Source organism: Amyelois transitella, chromosome 13, assembly GCF_032362555.1.
Source record: "Amyelois transitella isolate CPQ chromosome 13, ilAmyTran1.1, whole genome shotgun sequence".
Classification (NCBI taxonomy): Eukaryota; Metazoa; Arthropoda; class Insecta; order Lepidoptera; family Pyralidae; genus Amyelois; species Amyelois transitella.
This window is the reverse complement of record NC_083516.1, coordinates 4,654,227-4,675,578: the sequence shown is the minus strand read 5'-3', so window position 1 is coordinate 4,675,578 and position 21,352 is coordinate 4,654,227. Positions and strand designations below refer to the sequence as shown.

General features: G+C 33.6%; 1 protein-coding gene across 1 annotated transcript; it reads right to left on the bottom strand.

The window, feature by feature from the left end:
* Nucleotides 1-3,504: 3,504 nt before the first annotated feature.
* On the bottom strand, nt 3,505-20,406 carry LOC106141184 (uncharacterized). Its single transcript, XM_060947444.1, has 4 exons — nt 20,056-20,406; nt 7,571-7,706; nt 3,912-5,035; nt 3,505-3,645 (listed from the first exon to the last, which is right to left on the bottom strand). Exons 1-4 carry the CDS (start codon nt 20,308-20,310, stop codon nt 3,505-3,507), a joined length of 1,656 nt encoding a protein of 551 aa, XP_060803427.1. The 5' UTR covers nt 20,311-20,406.
* Nucleotides 20,407-21,352: the final 946 nt, after the last annotated feature.

Genomic DNA, 21,352 nt, shown 5'->3' with positions numbered 1-21,352 from the left:
AATCCTAGTTCTGGCTCCTCTTGAATTAATTGTTTGATGACCTTTACCCATATATTATTAAATACGATTAATATTCATTGATGCATTCAAGTGTTCTGTTTCAAGTTTCTGAACATACAAACTTACAGCTTTTTCTTAATAAATGCCACACTTACGTTTGTAACGTCGCTCATGCGGGCATAATGTATTGCTAATGTATATTTATGTGTGGTATTTTAATAAAAAATAAAGGTCTTTGAAAAATATGCATATAATGATGCAGGCAGTGTTTGCAAAATGGATATATTGGCTATTAGAGCAAGAGCCCGTGAACGCCAGACATACCTTATTTTGTAAAAGCTGAAAGTTTCTGTAAATATGCCTCTAGTACAGGTAGGAACGATCCCCACCTATGGTACTCAGGCAGTGGTTGCTTTGGCAGGTAGCAGGTAATAAAGGTATACTTTTTTCAACCTGAAATTCGTTAATTTGTAAAGCTCAATTTTTTGATATTTTATCCGTAATAATACACAAACTCGCGTTACTCATTGCCAGACACGTACTATGGTTGCAACCCCTTGCCAGACACCCCTAAACTATAATATTTTGTAACTCTACTTACGTCATTTTGTAAAATCTGAATTTAATACATATTTTTTGGGGAATTATTCAAACAAAGTTTCTGAAGTAGCCAGACATTTTTGAAGGTTCTATTATCCTGCCAGACGCATTGGAGTGAGCAAAAGATACAAGAGTGCGGAGTATATGTAGTAACTGGAGCGAGTGGGACAGTTTACTATGCGTATATAACCGTCCGTTGAACAATACAAAATAAACTAGGGATGGCGATCTAAGATCGATTAATCGAAAAATCGATTATTTGGAGCGAAAAAATCGATCTTTTTAATCGATCGTATACATTGAATCGATGTGTTGTACTCTGCAGCAACGCCCCCTGTTAGAATTTTTGTTCTATCTATGGCAATTAAATGTACAACAGAAGAACATTATGTACAAAAAACAATTTAGTATGTACGTACAGTAAATTTGAGAAAAAATGATACTTTATAGGGCGCTGCTAGAGAGTATACTCTACAGCAGCGCCACTCAGAATACTTACTTGTATTTATAATAGAAAGCTGATTTTTGTGTTAGACGATGTACGAACGTTTATTAGTATGTACGTCTTAGAATAATAATGAAAATGTAAGCAACTATTGTTTTATCTTACTTTAAAAGAAATGCCTTGCAAAGCCTTAGATATTATTTATTAACGAATTAATTGATTTTACGTTTTTAAAGCTTACCGCGGGTGAAGCCGCAAGCAAAAGCTAGTTTGATTCATTGTGAAAAAATAAAAGGCAGACAATATAGCTTTCCTGAAATTGTTACTGTTACAAAATCTGTGTTATTAATTTAGTACTTACTTTATTAATTGCCTTATTGACAGGAAAGAAGAAGTGTTCACTGCAACGTACCTAACTACGGTCTTTCTTTTAAAGTTAGATAAAACAATAGTTGCTTACATTTTCATTATTATTCTAAGACGTACATATTAATAAACGTTCGTACATCGTCTAACACACAAATCAGCTTTCTATTATAAATACAAGTAAGTATTCTGAGTGGCGCTGCCGTAGAGTATACTCTCTAGCAGCGCCCTATAAAGTATCATTTTTTCTCAAAGTTACTGTACGTACATACTAAATTGTTTTTTGTACATAATGTTCTTCTGTTGTACCTTAAATTGCCATAGATAGAACAAAAATTCCAACAGGGGGCGTTGCTGCAGAGTACAACACGAATCGATCTCGTGAATCGATCTCAGACATTCTAAAATCGAGATACGATTTTTTCTGTTTTGGTTTAAACCATACAATTAATTGAAGGCCCGTATTACAAGAGTGCTGCCGGTTGATTACTCAAAACCTCGCAAGATGTCTGTATGTGTAGTCTCCTTCGCCTCACTTCTCATCAACAAACTTGTTACGTTTATAAATTATAATCATATTCTTTAACCTATATGCGCCACCACCGTAATCTGCTGTGGCGCACATGTGGGCCGACCGTCCGAGACAACTTAAAACTCGATTTTAAGCTTAACATACATATCTTTATGGTTTAAAATTGTTTAATTTACATCCCAAACATACTTAGCAACCACAGACAACAGAAATTAATCTATTACTTTGAATAAAGGAATATGGGATTTCCACAAGTTGCTTGTCAAAAAGCAACTTTCTATGTATAATGCACTTGCACAGGAAACTTAGGGTTTAAATGACGAACTTAAACATTATTTATCGCAGGCAGTCGTGGACCTGAAATATGATCCTATACATTACTGGCAAGAGCTAAAAAACCATCAATAGCCATGACGTATAATATGACTATTGTGGCATCATCCGTTCCTTGTGCGCCTGCAAGCGCCTGTTTTCAGTTGCTGGAAACATAGCAAATGATGAGCGGAACCGCTTGGATCCCGGTAGACTTGACAGATTGTTGTTTTTAAAAAGGTAAGGTATTAATCATTGGGAACTTTAAGTCAAATTATCTTATTGTTTTTGATTAAAAAAGATTTGAAAATAAATGTTTTGTTTTCTACCTGATCTGATACATTGATGATAATAGTAATAAAAATAATTGTTAAAAGAATTTGATAAAAAGATCGTTAATTCTAACATTTGTCTTGTTTTTTATGAATTTGATTTATACTTACAGTGAAAAAAACATTTTGGAAAAATATCGAATTTTTGAGGATTGATTCATCAGGTCACATCCCTAAAATAAACGACAGCTGATGCGCAATGAAACGTCGCAAGGAACCGAACACTCTGTCCCACTCGCTCCAGTTACTACATATACTCCGCACTCTTGCATCTTTTGCTCACTCCAATGCGTCTGGCAGGATAATAGAACCTTCAAAACTGTCTGGCTACTTTAGAAACTTTGTTTGTATAATTCCCCAAAAAATATGTATTAAATTCAGATTTTACAAAATGACGTAAGTAGAGTTACAAAATATTATAGTTTAGGGGTGTCTGGCAAGGGGTTGCAACCATAGTACGTGTCTGGCAATGAGTAACGCGAGTTTGTGTATTATTACGGATAAAATATCAAAAAATTGAGCTTTACAAATTAACGAATTTCAGGTTGAAAAAAGTATACCTTTATTACCTGCTACCTGCCAAAGCAACCACTGCCTGAGTACCATAGGTGGGGATCGTTCCTACCTGTACTAGAGGCATATTTACAGAAACTTTCAGCTTTTACAAAATAAGGTATGTCTGGCGTTCACGGGCTCTTGGGCTATATATGGTAATTGTGACTGGAAAGCATTTGTTCCTTAAAGAAACAATTGAAATATTAGAATTTAAAAATAGAAGCCCGTAAAAAACCAGGTTACTGACAATACTCGAATGATTAAATCGAAATAACATAGGAGAGCTATTTTTGAATAGCAAAAGAATGTGACTTGTGAATTGAAACGTTGTATATTTAAATAAAAGGCATTATTCTCAGGTCTCAGGTAATGTTTATTTGAGTGCAGATGGCGTTGGCTAGGGCGAGCGTGAGGCGTCTGCGCAGGCGCAGCGCGGCCCGATCGAGGCGCGCGCGCCTTCCGTAGCGCTCGCACTCGGCCACCACCGTCGTGTTGCACGATTCCTGCAGCGTGAGCACACGATACTATTATTTATTAGAGAAATGCTTGTATTGTTGGTTGAATGTTAGAAGATCCTAGAATATTAAACTTAAGTTTGTAGTATACTTTTTAGTACCGGGGTAGGCAACGGTACGGTCAAGACATTGTTATTAAAATTAAGTGTATGACAATTTAATGACGACTGAATTCATAATCTTATCTAAAATCCTAGATAGATAGTTGAGAATTTTAAAAATTATATAAGAGTTAAATAAAAAATCTTCTTTACCTTATAGTGGTTCAACTGCACTTCACTGAAAGATGCGGACCACCCGGCGAAACCTGACGCACCCAGGCTCACAAGAGGATAGTGATTGAACGCCGTCAGCACCTTTTTGGATAACATAAGACTCTTACTGTAATACCCCACGGGACTGACTATAGCAGAACTCACAATGTTTTTCACTAGTTTAGGTGTAAGTAAATCTCTTCCGCACCTAGATCTGTATTTGTCATATAAATCATTATCTAATTCTCTAACATCTATGACTTCATTGTTAATGCTATTTGTATCATCTATTAGTTCTATATCACTTATATCTACATTTGGACTTTTTTTGATCCGGACGTCGTCTCGTTTTACATAGACTTTACTTTTGCTGTGCATTTTTCTATATTCATATTTATCTATTCCTTGCATAAAATCAAAGAAAAAAACGTTTTGTATCAAAATGGCAGAATTTTTCATAGGATCCCATCCTTTCTTAAATAGACGTTTTATGAGCTCTGGTAAAGTTTTTGCTATTTTCGGTAATATAATTTCATCTACGTCTAATGGAATCACAAATTCAGATTCATGAATATTTCTATATAAGCAATCATTGTAGGTTATTATATGATCTCTTCTTCTCTGCCAAAGAGATCTTCCTGGCTTATTATTAATAGGAACTTGAAATAATCTAACGTTACCTTTCTCTCGGTAGTGTAAAAGAATTCTTTCTGTTTGTTTATCTATCTTATCGATATACATATCTATAACATCCACACCTAATAATTTATTTGTTTCAATCCATTCTACTAGATTCTGTGAAACATCATTTTCAAAATGTATATCTTTAACACATATTGTAAACGAGTTTTTATATTTATAGTTATTTTCATTTGAATTTAAAGCAAATGCATTGGAAGGGTTATTGCATGGTTCAGTGACTATTGAAACAACTGCTGGCCCATACAGACTCTCTGTCAAAGGGCACGAGAGCAGAAGAGGTGTTTCAACTTCTGAAAATGAAAGATCCCATTCGTGCCACCAAATTTCTAATGGTTTTGCTGCCACTACTTCCACGGAACCTTCGTTTGGATTGAGGATGCGTGTTTGGCAAAATAACGGTTCTTCTGTGGTGATATTGCGACCTGTGGACAATGAAAATTTATTACTGTAATTTTCTAAATAAAGACAGTAGTCTATCATTTCCTTTATAATACGGAGTAGAATGGCTAAACTAACCGTAAATATCTTAGCAATACATTTTATATCTAGAATTATTACATGTTGTTATATAATAGTAATTTGTCCAAGTCATTTCCTTTGGTGTGCGGTACAGCGGTACTAGAAGGAACTGTCATTACAACGGTTCTTGGATTGCCGCCTTCTATGAACAGGATAGAAATACTTTCCATTAGAAATGAGTGGAAAACCAACTTCAAATTGCCCTTTGGATTATTCGCTCTCAAGTGCCGTTGTTTGCGGAATCTCTTATCTGATTATGTTACTGTAATCAGTTGTGCTCAATTAGTATATTCTTAAATAACCCTTTTTGTTTCCATATAATTACTAATGTTATAATTTCGAATAAAAATTTGTGTTACTTTTAATCCTACTTTTTACACTTTGTGGTCTCTTCATGTTAGGTTAACTGTTGAATTTTTTTAAGTTTTTTTTAAATTATATTAGGTTAATTTTATAAACCCTTTGCTTCTGTTTTAAATTAAATCTACAGAAAAATCGGCTAAAATATAAAATTTGGTTTTAATAAATAGAAAGTTATAAAGGAAAACGAAGTGAAAAGGTTTAGTGTTTTAATCCGTCCAAGGGCAATATAGGAGTGGCATTTATCTTGGCGGGAAGGAATTTACACGACACGGACTCTCGGCGTGAGCGCAAAATATGCAGAGCCCAGAGATATAGGCACTTCATATATATAAGCATTTAACAAGTACTTACATTAAAAATACAAGAAGTAAAAGTAAAGTAAAAGTAAAAAGAATTTATTCAGAAGAAGAACTTGACAAATAAAAATCGAGCTTACTTTTAAACTTAAAAACTTTATTGCAGATAATTTTTTTACACACATTCAAAACTTCATTTATTTTGCAGATACAAATATTCAAAATTTCATCTAAATCAAAACGACGGTTCAAAAGTTATCATATTACAAACATGGTACATATATGAAAACCATGTATTTTCTACTGAAGTTGATTTGTAGGCGAGTTTATGCGGATTTAATAAAAAATTAATTATTATTATTAATTTATGCGGATTTTAATGTGGACGAAGCGAAAGAAGTATGCAGAGATCGTGGCAAGTGGAAAGAGGTAGTCTCTGCCTACCCCTCCGGGAAAGAGGCGTGATTTTATGTATGTATGTATGTATGTTTATGCGAATACGTTGAAAGAGGTGGAGCTACATATATGAATGTATAAACCTTAAATGAACAAATCGGGGTATTCTAGTTGAAATAAGAATATTGATAAATATAGATTAAGCAAACGACGTCTGTACTGCCGGGCTACCGTTTCGAAGTTCAGGCGTGATCTCATTATATGCTAAATATAATTCACATCTGTTAGACTCTTTACTTTGTGCCAGGAGTGACAAATGAGCGCCACTTTATCTCGCCTTTCGTCCGAGTCTGTCGCGCTCTGCCCACTTTCTGCCGACACTTTTGTTGCACTTGCACCACACATATAGATAACATTTATAAATGCCCCTATTACTTTAATGTATACTTAGCACAACCAGATTTTAATGAGACAACCATGTGAGTTACTGTAAGACCAAAAACGAGAGCCATATTTATTCTCCGCGATTAAGTTGCGACCGTCTTCTTTGGCCTTTTTTTAAACCAACGAGCAAGGGGTTCCATGTTCACCAATAATTATGGTGTTGTTTTTATCACCGTTTGAGATTTCGCGGATGTCTTTATTAGAGTAGATTGCGTCTGTTTTTTACATAAAGTACGAACGATGCATTTTTATTTTGTTTCGCGTCTCGCATGCGTTGTTACTTTTTACTAAATTATAACCTCGGTACATTTTGTATGTCTCGTTTGCTTTTTAAGGATAATGCATTTCGACCGTAAACTTATACGACATAATCATGTTTTTAAAGCTCGCATCACAAAATGTAATTTAGTTTGTACGTTGATGCGTAACTGATTATGATACGTAGTTAAGGGAATAATAAATATTTAAAAGTAAACATACAAGCACCGCAGTAGTCGTATCATGGTTATATCGCATTGATGGTATCGAAAACTCGTATAGCTTTTCATTATAATTTTAAGAGCTTGCGGCAACACATTAGGTATTTTCATGCCTTAACAAAAGAAATTATGGGTTAATCTGTTTTTTGAATCCCACAAAATCTCTTTAGTGTCTCTTTGGTAACGATATACTTAACTGAGGTACCTGTTCAATTCGCGAAAAATAAAAGCGACCTAAAATTATCTCTTTGATAAACTATTGCGTAGTTATTTTGATTTTCAAATTTTTCACTCAAGGTCCTTAATAGAAAACAAAACATGTAACTTTTTACAACTTTAGTAACATGTGAAAAGAGGTTGATACTATTTAATGTATGGACTTAACAGGATGACAAATAGTAGGAAATGAATCGATTCTACACATAAATTTCAAAACTATCAATATATAATATCAACTAACCTTGAAATTTGGCCAAGATTCGCACGTACCGCTGCGGTGTCCTCTCGTCGTAGTAGGCGGCGTAAAGGGAGACCCTAGTCCCGGCTACATGTTGCCAGCCGGACTCGTGAACCATATCGGGTAACCAGGTGCGATTCTGAAAAAGAAAAAAAAAATATAATCGATTCTTTCATTTCGACACTTTTAGTTAAAACGTAACAAAGATTGTAATGATTGTTATGTAAGAATTTAACTACAGGAATAAAATAAGTCTTATTTTAGAAGATGATTTCAAATTTTTCCAAGTCGGATTGGGGTCAGGTGACCGTTATTTTACCAAATCTTAGTATGAAAAATTTCAATAACAATACTTATACAATACTCTTAAGGTAAATTCAACTCTATTTTGAGAAAAAGAGAGAAAAGTAAGTTACAGTAATTTTCTACTATTTTTAAAGTACGTAATTATGAATTAGAAATACACCATGATTTTCGTTGCAATAATAAGATTTATAATGTTGGATGGAACCATGCTCAACATAAGACATATTTATTCCGTCAGTAAGAAATTAAGTGAGCGAGATGATAACATCAGATTCATTATACAATTCTAATGATGCACAGACAACCAGCGCAAAATAATAAGAATACAGAAGGGTAATTCTTCGTGTGGCTTAATGCTTTTTATTCTTCAGCTTCCATGTTGGTAGCGCCGAAAATATGTCAGTTGTTTCTTTTCCTGTGCAGATTGTAAAAGTTAATATAGTTATCATCATCATCATCATCATCATGGTGGCCTTTTGAGGATTCAGTCTTGGATATAGGTCTCTTGCTTCTTCTTCCACTTTTGGATATAGGCTCACTTAGTCTCGACCTACATGTCGTCGGATGTCGTCTACCCAGCGATGCGGTGGTTTGCCGCGTTGGTGTCAGCTCTCGGTCTCCACTCCAGGACTCGTCTTGTCCATCGGCTATCGTGCAGTCTTGCAATATGCCCTGCCACCACTCCCACTTTTTTTTTCTATGATAGTCATAACGACGCTAACTTTCGTTTTGGATTGAATCTAATAATTCTGTTTTCGATCCTGCAGGGTAATTCCGAGCATTGTTCTTTTCATGTTCCTCTGCGCGACACAAAAATTCTCGGCGGACTTCTGAGTGAATAAAGATATAAACGATTTCTTTAAGTGTTTTCGTGAATGTCGGCTTTGCTTCTTCTTCCTGGCTTTAGTCCCGGTTGCATCCTCAACACTGTAGGGTATACCTCTGACTGTGGATCCTCGATTGGGTGGGTCAGGTTTTTTCACGAAGCGACTCCCATCTGACCTCCGCAACCTTTGCCGTAAACCTAACGTGTGTCTTTCTGCGCATCCCACATTTTAACCGGGCACATTACCGATTCGTCCACCGACGCTCTTTCAGTCTACTGTCAGCTTTTCTACTGAGGGTTAAAGACGTGATGTTTTTAATATAATGTTTGTTTTGTATGTTATGCTTATAACCCTACTTAAATATAGTCACCTTTCGTATACGCCCATGTTATCGATAAGAAGTTTATTCTGTTATGTCATTATTTTGTGACACCAACAGGATATTAGAAATTATGCACAGCAGTTAGTAATTACAACATAGGACATTTAAAATATGCGACATACTATGGGAACGATGGCGTACAGTTTTAGAAACATGTGCAGGTGATACGAGGTACACTGTTTTTTTATATATCTATAATTACGCTAATTAACTGCCAAGATTATCTAGAAAAAAATGCATGGGACATAGAAAACAATTTAAAAAACTTTCCAAAAACTAATTAAATACACCTAGTGTGACTATAATTTTAAGTAGAAATAGGATTAGTGACAAGGTTACGTATTTACATTTTAGGTACCCAGTTTTGGTAAAACTACAGAGAAAGATCTTTTAAAGTTATTTTTTCAAATATGTACCATATAAAGAATAATTGAATTAATTATATAAATAAATAAATGTGATCTTTCTACCCCATAAGGTTATCATGATCGTGACATCTAACTTACATTCAACTCCACTCTAAACGCGTTGATGTCTAATCAAGCGATAAGGAGGGTGTGATTCACAAGTCCACGTAGATACAGAACAATATTAACAAAAAGTTTCTCGAGTTATTTTACTTCAATTAATTATTATTTTTACTGTCAACTTTTAAATTAAATATCTAGTTTATTGTTATCCGTATAAATTTGAAGATATTTGTTCATAAGTGTAAGTCTCAAATTCCTGAAACACCGTTTTATAAGTATTGTGTAATACTTCGGCGATGTTTGTTTGTTCAGAACAGTGCAGTTTGAAAAGAATAGTAAACGTATCAAATTTTGGTTAGTTTACGGTCGAAAAGTAGAAAGTAGAAGCCAAACCAGTCATTGAAAGACGTTATGTGTGTGTGTTTTTGAGGAAAATATGCAGAAACGCATTAAAAGTCATTTAATTTTAAGATGTCGGAAGAACCGCAACTAATGTCTAAAATAAAATAAACAACAATCCTGTCTGTAACAATTTTTTTCGTCAATTAATTCTATAGTATTTTAGGTACTCCGTGTGTTTGCGCTGCGTGCAAGCTATCGGCACGATATATTCTAACCCCTCACAAGATACATCAGATAGCAACGTGAACCTGCGCGAGATCTGACCAGTAAATCTCTGAACTATCTTGTTTAGGAGACGTGTTGAAACATATATTTCTACATTTTTGAACGCAAAACATTTATAGAAATTTAATCTTACTTGCGTTAAGCATTAACTTATTCTGTTGTTATTAAAGTGTTTTGTTGTTACTTCATTTTAAAAAACAAAATATAAAAGTTTTGCATTGCTGTTAAAAATTCAAACTTTGGAAAAAATGTGTCAAATTTTAGAACGAGCACCAAGGTTCAGTGCATAAATTTTAACACTATAACATCTGGAAACAAGTTACATACATATGTACAGATTGACTCTTGGAACATTTCCTTTCAGCTGATGCTTGGACAACGATTTTAAATTTATATTAAAAGTTTTGTATGGCTGCGGTTGCAGAGTGTGAATCTACTCTAGTTAGAGTACAAAATAGAAAAAATATACACCATCCATTGACGGGCCACTTAATTTTTCCCCTATCCTGATTTATGATATTGGACCGCGACTAGATTAGATATGCCTTTACACGTCAAGGTTTTTGTTGCCTTTACCATATATGTTCAAAGTTCATAAGCATTCTTTTATAATTTTTATGTGGAAGAAATCATCTGCTTATTAAGTATACTTATTTATTAAGTATATTGTTTTTAAAGGGTAAGTAGGTATTCAATTATAAGAGATGTAGATAGTTTTAATTTAATTTCTTTTTTTTATTAATTGGTACCTAATTACCTTATCTTTATTATAAAAATAGAGCCGTAGGTAATGTTATTTTAGTAAATTATTCGACGCTGTTTAGAATTATGAATATATGCATTAAAACATTTATGAAATAAAAAAGTAATAACTACAATTTAGGGTATTCTTTGGCCTTACAATTTTTTATTGAGTTTTCTTTAATTAACTCTTTCTGACCAACCTAACCAAACCTTATTCTTATTTTTGTTCTACACTTTATCTCGCTGTTAAATACATGCTGAAAGCTTACTTTAACGACCTGATCTACAATTTATCTAGCAAGTAGTTCCCATGTCCGAGTGTACTCATATGCCTTCACTAGATGCTTGGGAAACATGCGAAATAAAAATCTTCTAAAAAGATATCATACCTGTTTGTATATAGAAATATAAAATAACATATCTTTTGCCACCAATCCTGCAATTACTGATCTGCCCCATTATTGATATTTTATGTATTTATATGCATTTATAATGTATATTATGTATCTTGTATGTATTTATACATTTTTTTGTAATGTATGTATTTTTCAGTATGTTAAAGTGAATACTTTCACACCACCAACTTAATTTTTTTTTCTGTTTGGTCAGCTGGTTTTTTGCGGCATTAAGTCCGCCTTTTGTACATCTTTTTGTGCAATAAAGATTTAAATAAATAAAATAAAATGAAGTTTAGATTTCTTCATCCAAATTGACATCTCGTTATACTTACAAGCTCGTTTAGTTAAGGGTATTCTTGACCAGACATTTTTCTAGGAATCAGTGTGAATAATAATTGTCAATAATCAGTACGACTTTTATACTTAAATTTATCAATAACTTTGTGCTAATTAAAGACATAAATAATTGTAAGTAATATTAAATCTTATTCCGTCTATTATCCAAATATTTGTACGCCTAATAAGGCAGAATGCATGTACTTAATTATATCGTGACCATCTGATTGTAAAAAAATTGTATTCTAACAAATAAATGATTTGATTTGATTTGATTAACAAGTCACTTATAATATGTGCCATGAGTACAAAATGTGCTTGGCTAATATCCATGACCAACAAAGGTTAGCTGACCCACGATTTATAGAGATATAATTCATTGTTATGAAGATATTTAATAACCTACAAGTGAGTTTGGAACTTTGGAATAAAATAGATATAATTTGATTGGTATAAATTATCTTGTGAAAATTTAAGTACGTGCCGCATTTTCATTCATACCTATTTTATGTATTGAACCCTATCAATAGGAGCAAAATGTAAATCTCTTGCAATTTGTTTCGGTTGTTTAGGAATTCAGTAGTTGACAGTTGAAATTCAATCTTAACTACACAAACTGAATCTCAATTCCACCATTACCATAATCCAGCTAAATTGTCCTTTAACTATTGACGCCGTCTGCCCTGTAAGAAATAATGACTTGACATACATGTGCATGCTTTGGCCGCTGACCTCTTGTCGAATAAAATAAACTCATCATGCAATGATACCACGAACTAACTGCCATAAACTTGCGACGACGGGTTGTTCAAAATGAATGTCAACTATAAAATATATTTTAGTATGGTTCACGCGTTATTTTGTTTAGAATGCACACCTATTTATAAGAAATGAGGCTAAGCAGTCGCTTTGAAAAATAAAAAAAAACGATCCCTAAATGTATAGAGGTAAACGTAAACGGTACACGTATTCTACACCCTTCCATAAGGAAGAAAAAAGATAAAGATCAAATAAAAGGTATAAAAAACCATGCAATAATTATTATAACTATCATCCCAACTAATATTATTAATGCGAAAGTAAGTTTGTTTGTTACCCCTTTACGCGTTATCTTTTGAACCAATCTTGAAATTTCGCATATATTAAATTAAGAGCTGGAAGAGGATACCTACCGTATCATCCCGGTAAAAACTAAAGTTTGCATGGGATTTGATATAGACTTGTATTATTTTGAAAGTGTCGCTAAATTCTTGGGTGATACTGCTGGTAAAATCTATCGAACAATAATTTTGAAATTGTTTTTATTTAGTTTGTATTTCGAACACGAGGTGCACTCTATGTGAGTAGAAAGAACTCAATGTTGCCAGCACTAAATAATTGTGTGGCCACAGATATGCTGCATGGAGTCACAGTTATTAGGTTCGTGGGTCGGAAGTACGTGAGGTCACGTCGCGTTTTCGTGAACCACGGTACTGTTGGCCGCTCCACTTGGCTTCGTGGGTGGAAAACAAGTACTAGATATTCGATGACAAAGTATTAACTGGAATTCTAAGAATATGCTCGTTGTACTGGAGATAACTACTTATTTAGTGTAACGGTGAAACGAGATTAGCTTTTTCATTGGTGACACGCTCCTTGCATCATGATTATCAATTCTTTTGCGTTACTGGTATGTAAGAGTTTAAAATTTGTTATATTTGTTAATTACCAGGGCAACATGAAAAACAGACTTTGCGAGAACGAAGTTGTTGGAAAAAGTTACATACACACATTCATACAAAATCAAATCTTTCACGGAGGGGTAGGCAAAGACTATATCTTGATCAAATTAAGGACGTCCTGGCAAAGGATCAGGTCAAGAGTACCCGAAACCGCCGACCTTGCATGAAGAGAGTTATGAATGTGGATGAAGCGAAGGAAGTATGCAGAGATCGTGGCAAGTGGAAAAAGTTAGTATGTAATTAATAATTTCGTGACATTATAAATGTCCATAATACTCTTAGAATCAAAGACTTACGTACAATCTATGCATATCGTGATTTTTTAATTGAATACGTCAAATTTATTAGAATTGACCTTTTTCCAAGTAATTAATTTGAATTATATCTGAATATTTTCTTTTTAATTTAATTTTAATAATAGAGCGGCTACATACTGATTGAAACTAAAAACATTGCGTCATCTACTAATTGCTGTTTAGTGAATAACTTTGGTCATAAAATCTTAAGTCGTGTTATTTATTATCCTTAATCCCTGGTTACGTCTTACGATTTAATTAAATTCTTTGAATAAAGTAAAAAATTGTTATGTTTTATTAATTGAAGAATTCCTATTACAATAGTTAAGGTAGTTATACTATAATGCTGGTACTTCAATGCTGGTCTGGTAGCCTATAGAAAAAATAAAGACTATATTTTTGCCAAATTCTAATGTTTCATGCCATAATTGGTTTGTGTGGAATTAAAAGTCTTGTGACTTCTGCTTCTGTCCATCCCGTAGGATTTAAGTATAGATTAAGTATGTGGGACGGTGTGTAAGTAGAAAATATGTAATAATAAATCTATTCTTCGTTAATAAAAATCAGATTTTCTTTAAAATTAAGTACTGAGATAGTTTAAGTCAGCGATAGGATACACTTAGCGACTTTGTAATATACACACTAAGTTGGCAATTGATCGTCGTTGATTGACAAATTAGTAAGCAAGGAAAATAAAGAATTTATAAAAGTCATAATGTAATGTTCGTTTTCGAATGAGGCAAGAAGACAGATTCAATTTACGACCGATCTCACTTTCATCGCCTTTTGTTTTGTAAAGCCTGAGGCGCTAGTTACATATTAGAACAAAGATCCATGTTGAAATGAAATGAAACTTATTTTTATTGTGATTTATCACGATCTCTTGAATTTAGGATTGAATACGGATAATTGATATAGGTTCCATATGTCGCGTAGAATTATATTCCCGCGGGAATGGAAATTAACCAGGTTTTTATGGGATGTGAGCAGAAGTTCGTACCCTTGTGTAATAATATACAAATAGAATAAACCATAACTGTGTGTGACTTATTAGGAAAAGTTTGGTGAAATTCTGCCATTTTAGATCGTTAAAGATCTGTCGATTTTGTTTTAGATTTTGGTTATCATGGAAATTGATACAAGGCCAAAAAATATCAAAAATATAAATAAATATATCTGGGGCAAATTCAAAGATTGAGTTAGCATAAATGTGTGCCCGACTTGTTTAAATTTTTGATTTATTATAAGAAATCGACATTGTCATATATATGTGTATATGTTGGATATTTAAATGCTGGTTGCATTAAAGTAAACTTTAAAAAAAAATCACGTCTCTATTTTATAAGACAAACCATAATTAAAAATTACTACTGATTTGAAAAGTACGTATTAAAAACACAAGTTGTTAGTACAACTTTATGCAGAGACATTCATATACACTTCAATAAATCTATCAGGTTTCAGGTACATATCTCAACCAGTTGAAAGTAATTTATTACAAGCAGACTTAGAGGAATAGACCGAGAGAACGCAGATAAATTTCTAAAGGGCAGAATGGTCAGTTTCTGAGATTGGATAGCCTGGAAATAGATAAAAACAATTAGCGGATATTCATTTATTCAATTTACAAACAATTATCACATCTTAAGGGATTAAATTTTGGATGTCTTGAAGAAAGATATTAGGAGTGCTGTAATCGTCGAAAACAGAATTAAGAGTGATAATTCATCAACTCAAAAGAGTTATGAAAACATACATTAACGACTTTCACCAATTAAAAAAGAAGAGAAATCCGTAAAGATTGTTGCTAGGAGATGTCCAATAAGAAAGGATTTTTGGAAATTTTCGCGGGCGGAGTCATGGGTGCTCTCTAGTAAAGTTATATAGCTATCTTGATCCCATAATTTGTTTTGTTGTACGAAGATATACGTGCGAATTATTGAGAGGATAATTTGAAACTTTTTGTTATAACAATCGGACTCGAATAATGATAGCAATTCGTGTAATCACACGCCAAACACTACGTGTCATCATTTCACACGTACCGAAAATGCAATCTATTCTCATGAAATAATATAATTACGTAACCTTGGATCTTGGTTATTTTCTACCTCTCGGGCAGATATGGAAGAGATATTAAACATACTTAGACTTGGGAAACCGAAATATCTGAATACCTCTTACGGACCCAAGTAGTAAATGCTGACTAAAAAAATCTGGCTTGGCAATATATGCAAACCAATAGAGATGACGAAACCAGGCAACATCGAAAGAAAAATGTCGCGACGTGAAACCCTGGCTATCCCAAGTTCTCCCTAAGATACCAAATTCGTTGCATTACGATGTACCTATTATCGAGTTCGTTGTCATTGAATCTCACCTAAGTAAATTTGATATGTTGCGTGTTGTTTAAATCGCAAAAAATTTGCGTATCTAATTTTAAATTGTTTTCTTAAATAGCTCTCCAAATCAAAAAAAATTATATGCCATTAGTAAATCTTTACCGAAAATCCTCGCAATAATCGCAAATTGTCTTAAATAAGAATTATTACCAGTTATTACCGTATAAAAATATGGCTTTGCTGTAATTTTATAATGACAGGTTAAATTTGTGGTTTTGGTACGAATAATTTTTGAAATCCAATATAATTGAGTCATTAAGATCATTGATACCTAAACACCTGTGCGATCACATCTCGTGGTTGATAAGATGACAAAAAAAGAACTCTATATATTTAACGATCGTGTATAATGTTAAAAGTGGTGGTGTAGTGGTGAAGCGTACTGAGGCAACCATTTAACGTTTAGTTCCAGTATTTTTAAGATCATATTAAGTAACAAGCTTCCGAGCGTGTAATAAAAGGTCTCGAAGCAATTACATTGTGATTTGGGCAATTACGGTTTTTTCTGGTTAGTTTACCAGCGTTAGTCTACATTTACATTTATTTATAAAGAATAAACTTCGAATGCAAACTGAAGAAACTTCCATTCTTTTTGATAAAATATATCAAAATTGTTCTTAGGAGGAACAATTAATTAATAAGTAATTTTTTTAGAGGCCTCGTAACATATATTTATAAGTAGATACCTATGGCCAAAATTATACCAGAACGTAGGTATCATTATTATTAAACTAAAACAAATGCTGTGTGATATGAAACAGAAATATATTTATGCAATTCTCGAGTGCAATGAACTGTACGCAAATAGAATCTAATTTGCTAAGGGACGAGCACCTTCTTAGTATCGCTCTTCTAATTAAATAAAGGTGGCAAAGCGTTAACAAAAAGCTTCACGTAACACCTTTAAAAGATTTTACACTGATTAAACTAAATTAGAAAAAACTATTTTAACGTATTAGCTAGGTTTGTTTCGTTTGTTTTACTCGTTACCTCTGCACAGTGAGTGAATCATTTGAACAGATTTTGATACAATTTTATACTCGTACGAGTTAAGAATTTGGAAATAAAAAATTACTGTTCCGTAGTAATAACCAAAAAAGTAGTTTGTAATAGTCATGGTTACTATTTTTTGGTTATTCCTACATTAACGGGAATTTTAGTTTAACGCAGGCGGTGCTTCGGGCGAAAGCTAGTACCTTTTGCAAGTCCATTGCCACCCCTTGCGAGTTGTGATACTCGTATATTGGGCATTATTAAAAGCTAACCCTTCATTATTCTATGTTAACTCACTCACTTGCTCCAATTGATTGCTGAAGATAAAGAAACTTTACTAACTTCTCATAGAAGCCACGGTCGGCTTGTGCCGGTGGCGGTTTGCCATTAGAAAGACCCGCGGAGGATATTGATTCCGATTTATTTTCCGTTCGTGACCGGCATCGGAATATATTATCGATATTCGAAACAAGTTCAAGTAAATCTATTGCAGCGACTCGATTACGTTCGCCGATTGTCCGATATCGACGGATACGTATCGCAATTTGTTCCAATCATTTCTATTTAATTGACATCGTGAAAGAAATTATTGGTTTTTGCTAGTACTGCAGATGCCAGCTGTTTATAGCTACGGCCTACTAAACTTACTTTCGCTGAGGCTTCGAATATTTATAATCAGAAAAAGTAAGAAGTTCGATTTTAAATCTTTTTTGCAACTTTAACGCTTTTTCGCTTGTTTAATTTTGCGTTACATGTTTGATATCATACGTAAATATAACTGATTCGTGCAATTTATTATAACATATATAACGAATAACGATTTAAATTACTTTTATTAGCGAAGACACGTAGTGTAGTACGATATGAGAACTTATGCCTTCGTCAACACATATGTACCTCTTTCTAGTAGTTTGAAATATATTGAAGTTTTGTTCATACAACATTATGAATATCTTATACAATGAATGTATGTGCCATTCCGTCGTACAGGAAGTTAGTCCGCATAGTAAGCAGCAGTAACAATGACTCGTATCTCACAGCACTGGCGTTTCTCAAACTTCTTGTCTATGATATTTGCATATGTAGAGGCAAACAAATTATTGTGAAAGCATTAACTGTACCAGGGGAAATTCTCAAGTTACTACGCTTGTTTAAAGCGTAGTCTTACAACATATTACGAAAAAAATGTTGAAAAATTTAAAAGAAAACTTTATTTAACGGCTCTAATGAAACGAATAATTTATTTAAACTGTAAGTCATACCGAAAATACACATACTTCTATAACGTAAGTATTAGAACAAAATTAGGACAATTTTCTAATATTGTGTGTATAACACATCATGCACAAATTTAAAAAACGATAGGGTCACACCATCCCTTTCCCATGGATGTTATATAAGCGACTAAAATATAGACTTATAAACTTGGGATTCTTTATTTAGTCGATAGGCTGGCAACTTGTTACTATTTGAATCTCAATTCTAACAACAACAAACAGCTGAACGTGACCTTTAAGTTTTCAAGAATGTCGGCTCTGTCTACTGCGCAAGTGATATAGACGTGACTATATGTGGGCATGTATGTATATGTGTATATACATACATACATATACTTCTTATCAAAAATATAGTAGAGTCTTAAATGTGAATGTCACAGAAATAGTGCGGTTCTCATGGGATTTGGGAAATACTATTTCAAAACAAACTTGTTACGTATCGTGTCTGTAAGACAACACAAACAATTAAAGATTTGTTGCGCACCTCATTCGTTTCGTACAATAACTAAAACAATCTGCCAGGAATGAGTTCATTTACATTTAAAGTGGTCTTTGATGGCGCGATTCTCTATTATACAAAATTTTGTATATATTGAAAAGTCATTGTTTCCTCATAAAATGTTTATCGCTAAAATACCAGTTATGAGACTGTAAATCAATGATATAACGTCTTAGAATAAGACACTTAATATGTTTAGAGCGCTAACCAGTTCACGAACATAGAAAGGCTATCGTATTATTTATTAGATGAATTTGATCTATTTCTATATTTCCCGGTAGTTTCCGGCACCAGTACAAAAAATAATAGGACCACTCCATCTTTTTCCTATGGATGTCGTAAAAGGCGACTAAGGGATAGGCTTTAGGCGATGGGCTAGCAACCTGTCACTATTTGAATCTCAATTCTATCATTAAACCAAATAGATGAGCGTGGCCTATCAGTCTTTTCAAGACTGTTGGCTCTGTCTACCCCACAAGGGATATAAACATGACCATATGTATGTATGCATGTATGTTCTATCTTTCCAAGTTCCTAATTTGAAAATATTAAGTATTTTATTTAATAATTGATTTTAAATCATTTATCTTGTAAGTATGGCTTGGTAACACCTTGATAACCTTTTTTATTTAAGTACTATTACAATTTATATAAGAACAGGATCGAAACATATATATATATATATTTAATATAAGTACTTATATTAAAAATCTGCAACGAAATAATGTTTATCTTTTGAAATAAATTTTATTTTAGTTTGGTGTGTTTAAGGTAGTGAAATAATATAAAAAAAATCGCTAATTATTGTGTCAATTCTTAGATTTATTAATTTTAATAGATGAATATTTTTTTATATTTACTGGCGCAAGCTCTACAGTAGAGAATGCTAAGTATAGTTAGGTATTTTCAACTATTTTCTCGAGTATTCATTATTAGCTTGGTACATAAATTATAGTTATTGGAAAAATACTTACTTGTTGGTTTTTTTATGTTATTTTTTTAACAAGTATACCTATAATTTATGGTTATTATAAGTAGTATCTGCATAATTTGCTTCCTAAATAGCATGCCGATATACCTACCTATACCTAATATAGGGTAAAGTTTTCTTTAGCTTAAACTATCATTTTAACCTACTGGGTTTATTTGTGTGTAATTGATTGATATGGTAATCACTATGAATAATTAAAAATTATATCGAGAAACTAACAATATACGGTATTTTCGGGAAAGCCGGGAGCCGATCGCAAGTGACCGGCGAAGGTCTGTCCAGCTCCGCTTGCTTGCCCTCCGAGTACGCCACGATGGTCCTCATAGTCGGCACCGCCGGGGAACCACGGCGTTCCTCCCAGCGGACGCCGCTGTGCCATTCATTGACACTCAAAATCCAGCTGATACAAAACACGGTCCCTCCAGCCAAAAGGAATTTAATAATACGCATGAACTTTCTAAAACTGCACGGCATCTTAATTATGTCATCTGTGCACGTGCTGAAAATACGTTCGCGAGTACGCGCGACAACGAGGAATCGCGAGCCGGCGCCGCGCGCATGCGCCGCGGACGCGATACCATGGCGGACTGCGCACGATCAGCTGATAGCGTATCAACAATGCTTCCCTTGCGGCTAATCGTTCTAAACGCTAGCGGACGTGAAAATCTAGTTTTCTATACCAGTTTTTGCTATATACTTCTTTCGTAGACGTGAACGTTGGAACGTCCCTATAAAAAGATCAGCAATCTCACACGGAACAAGAAATTTTATGGCAAAACTAGTCCTCGCTCATCAGGGTATTTGTAATTGCGTTAGATCGATTATGCAGAGCCGGCATGGCAATTATTAACTTGATGTAAGAGATGGTTAGTTCGCTCTCGGCTTGGACTGTCACACGTCCTCTTGTGAACTTGGGTTCAATCAACTTTAGCACTTCTGTTTATTTCGTAACCATCTAGCGATGAAAACATATCAGTATCTTATTTATATCACTAGTATCATAATGTATATCTTAGCGTGTTAGTGTGAGGTCAATTTAAAAGTTCGAGTAAGTAGGTAACAGGACTGACTGAAATCAGAACTAACATACCTACCTAGCTATACCAGAAAGAACACATTTGAACACACAAAATACAATGAAACAGGCACTTCGTGATAATAATTTGTACTTATTAAGAGAAAATGTTTCTGACTTGAAAACGATACGAATATGTAGGTATTCTCTTTTACACCAACAGTTGCCATTACTAGGTAAACGGTGCTAACTCCAAGTGGTTATTTTATTATTTTTATCGAAGCAACTGTTCAAAATAAGTATTGCAGGTATCTTAAATAAAATATTTTAGGTGTTGGACATATTGTTTTTCAAAATATAAATATTTTAGATGATTCTTATTCCTACGTAAAATAAATGATTACAAATGATATATTCGATTTCTGGTATACATTTTCCCATATAACCACTACTAGCATACAACTTGAAAAGTGTATCGAGTACTTCAATTACTTAAGTAAT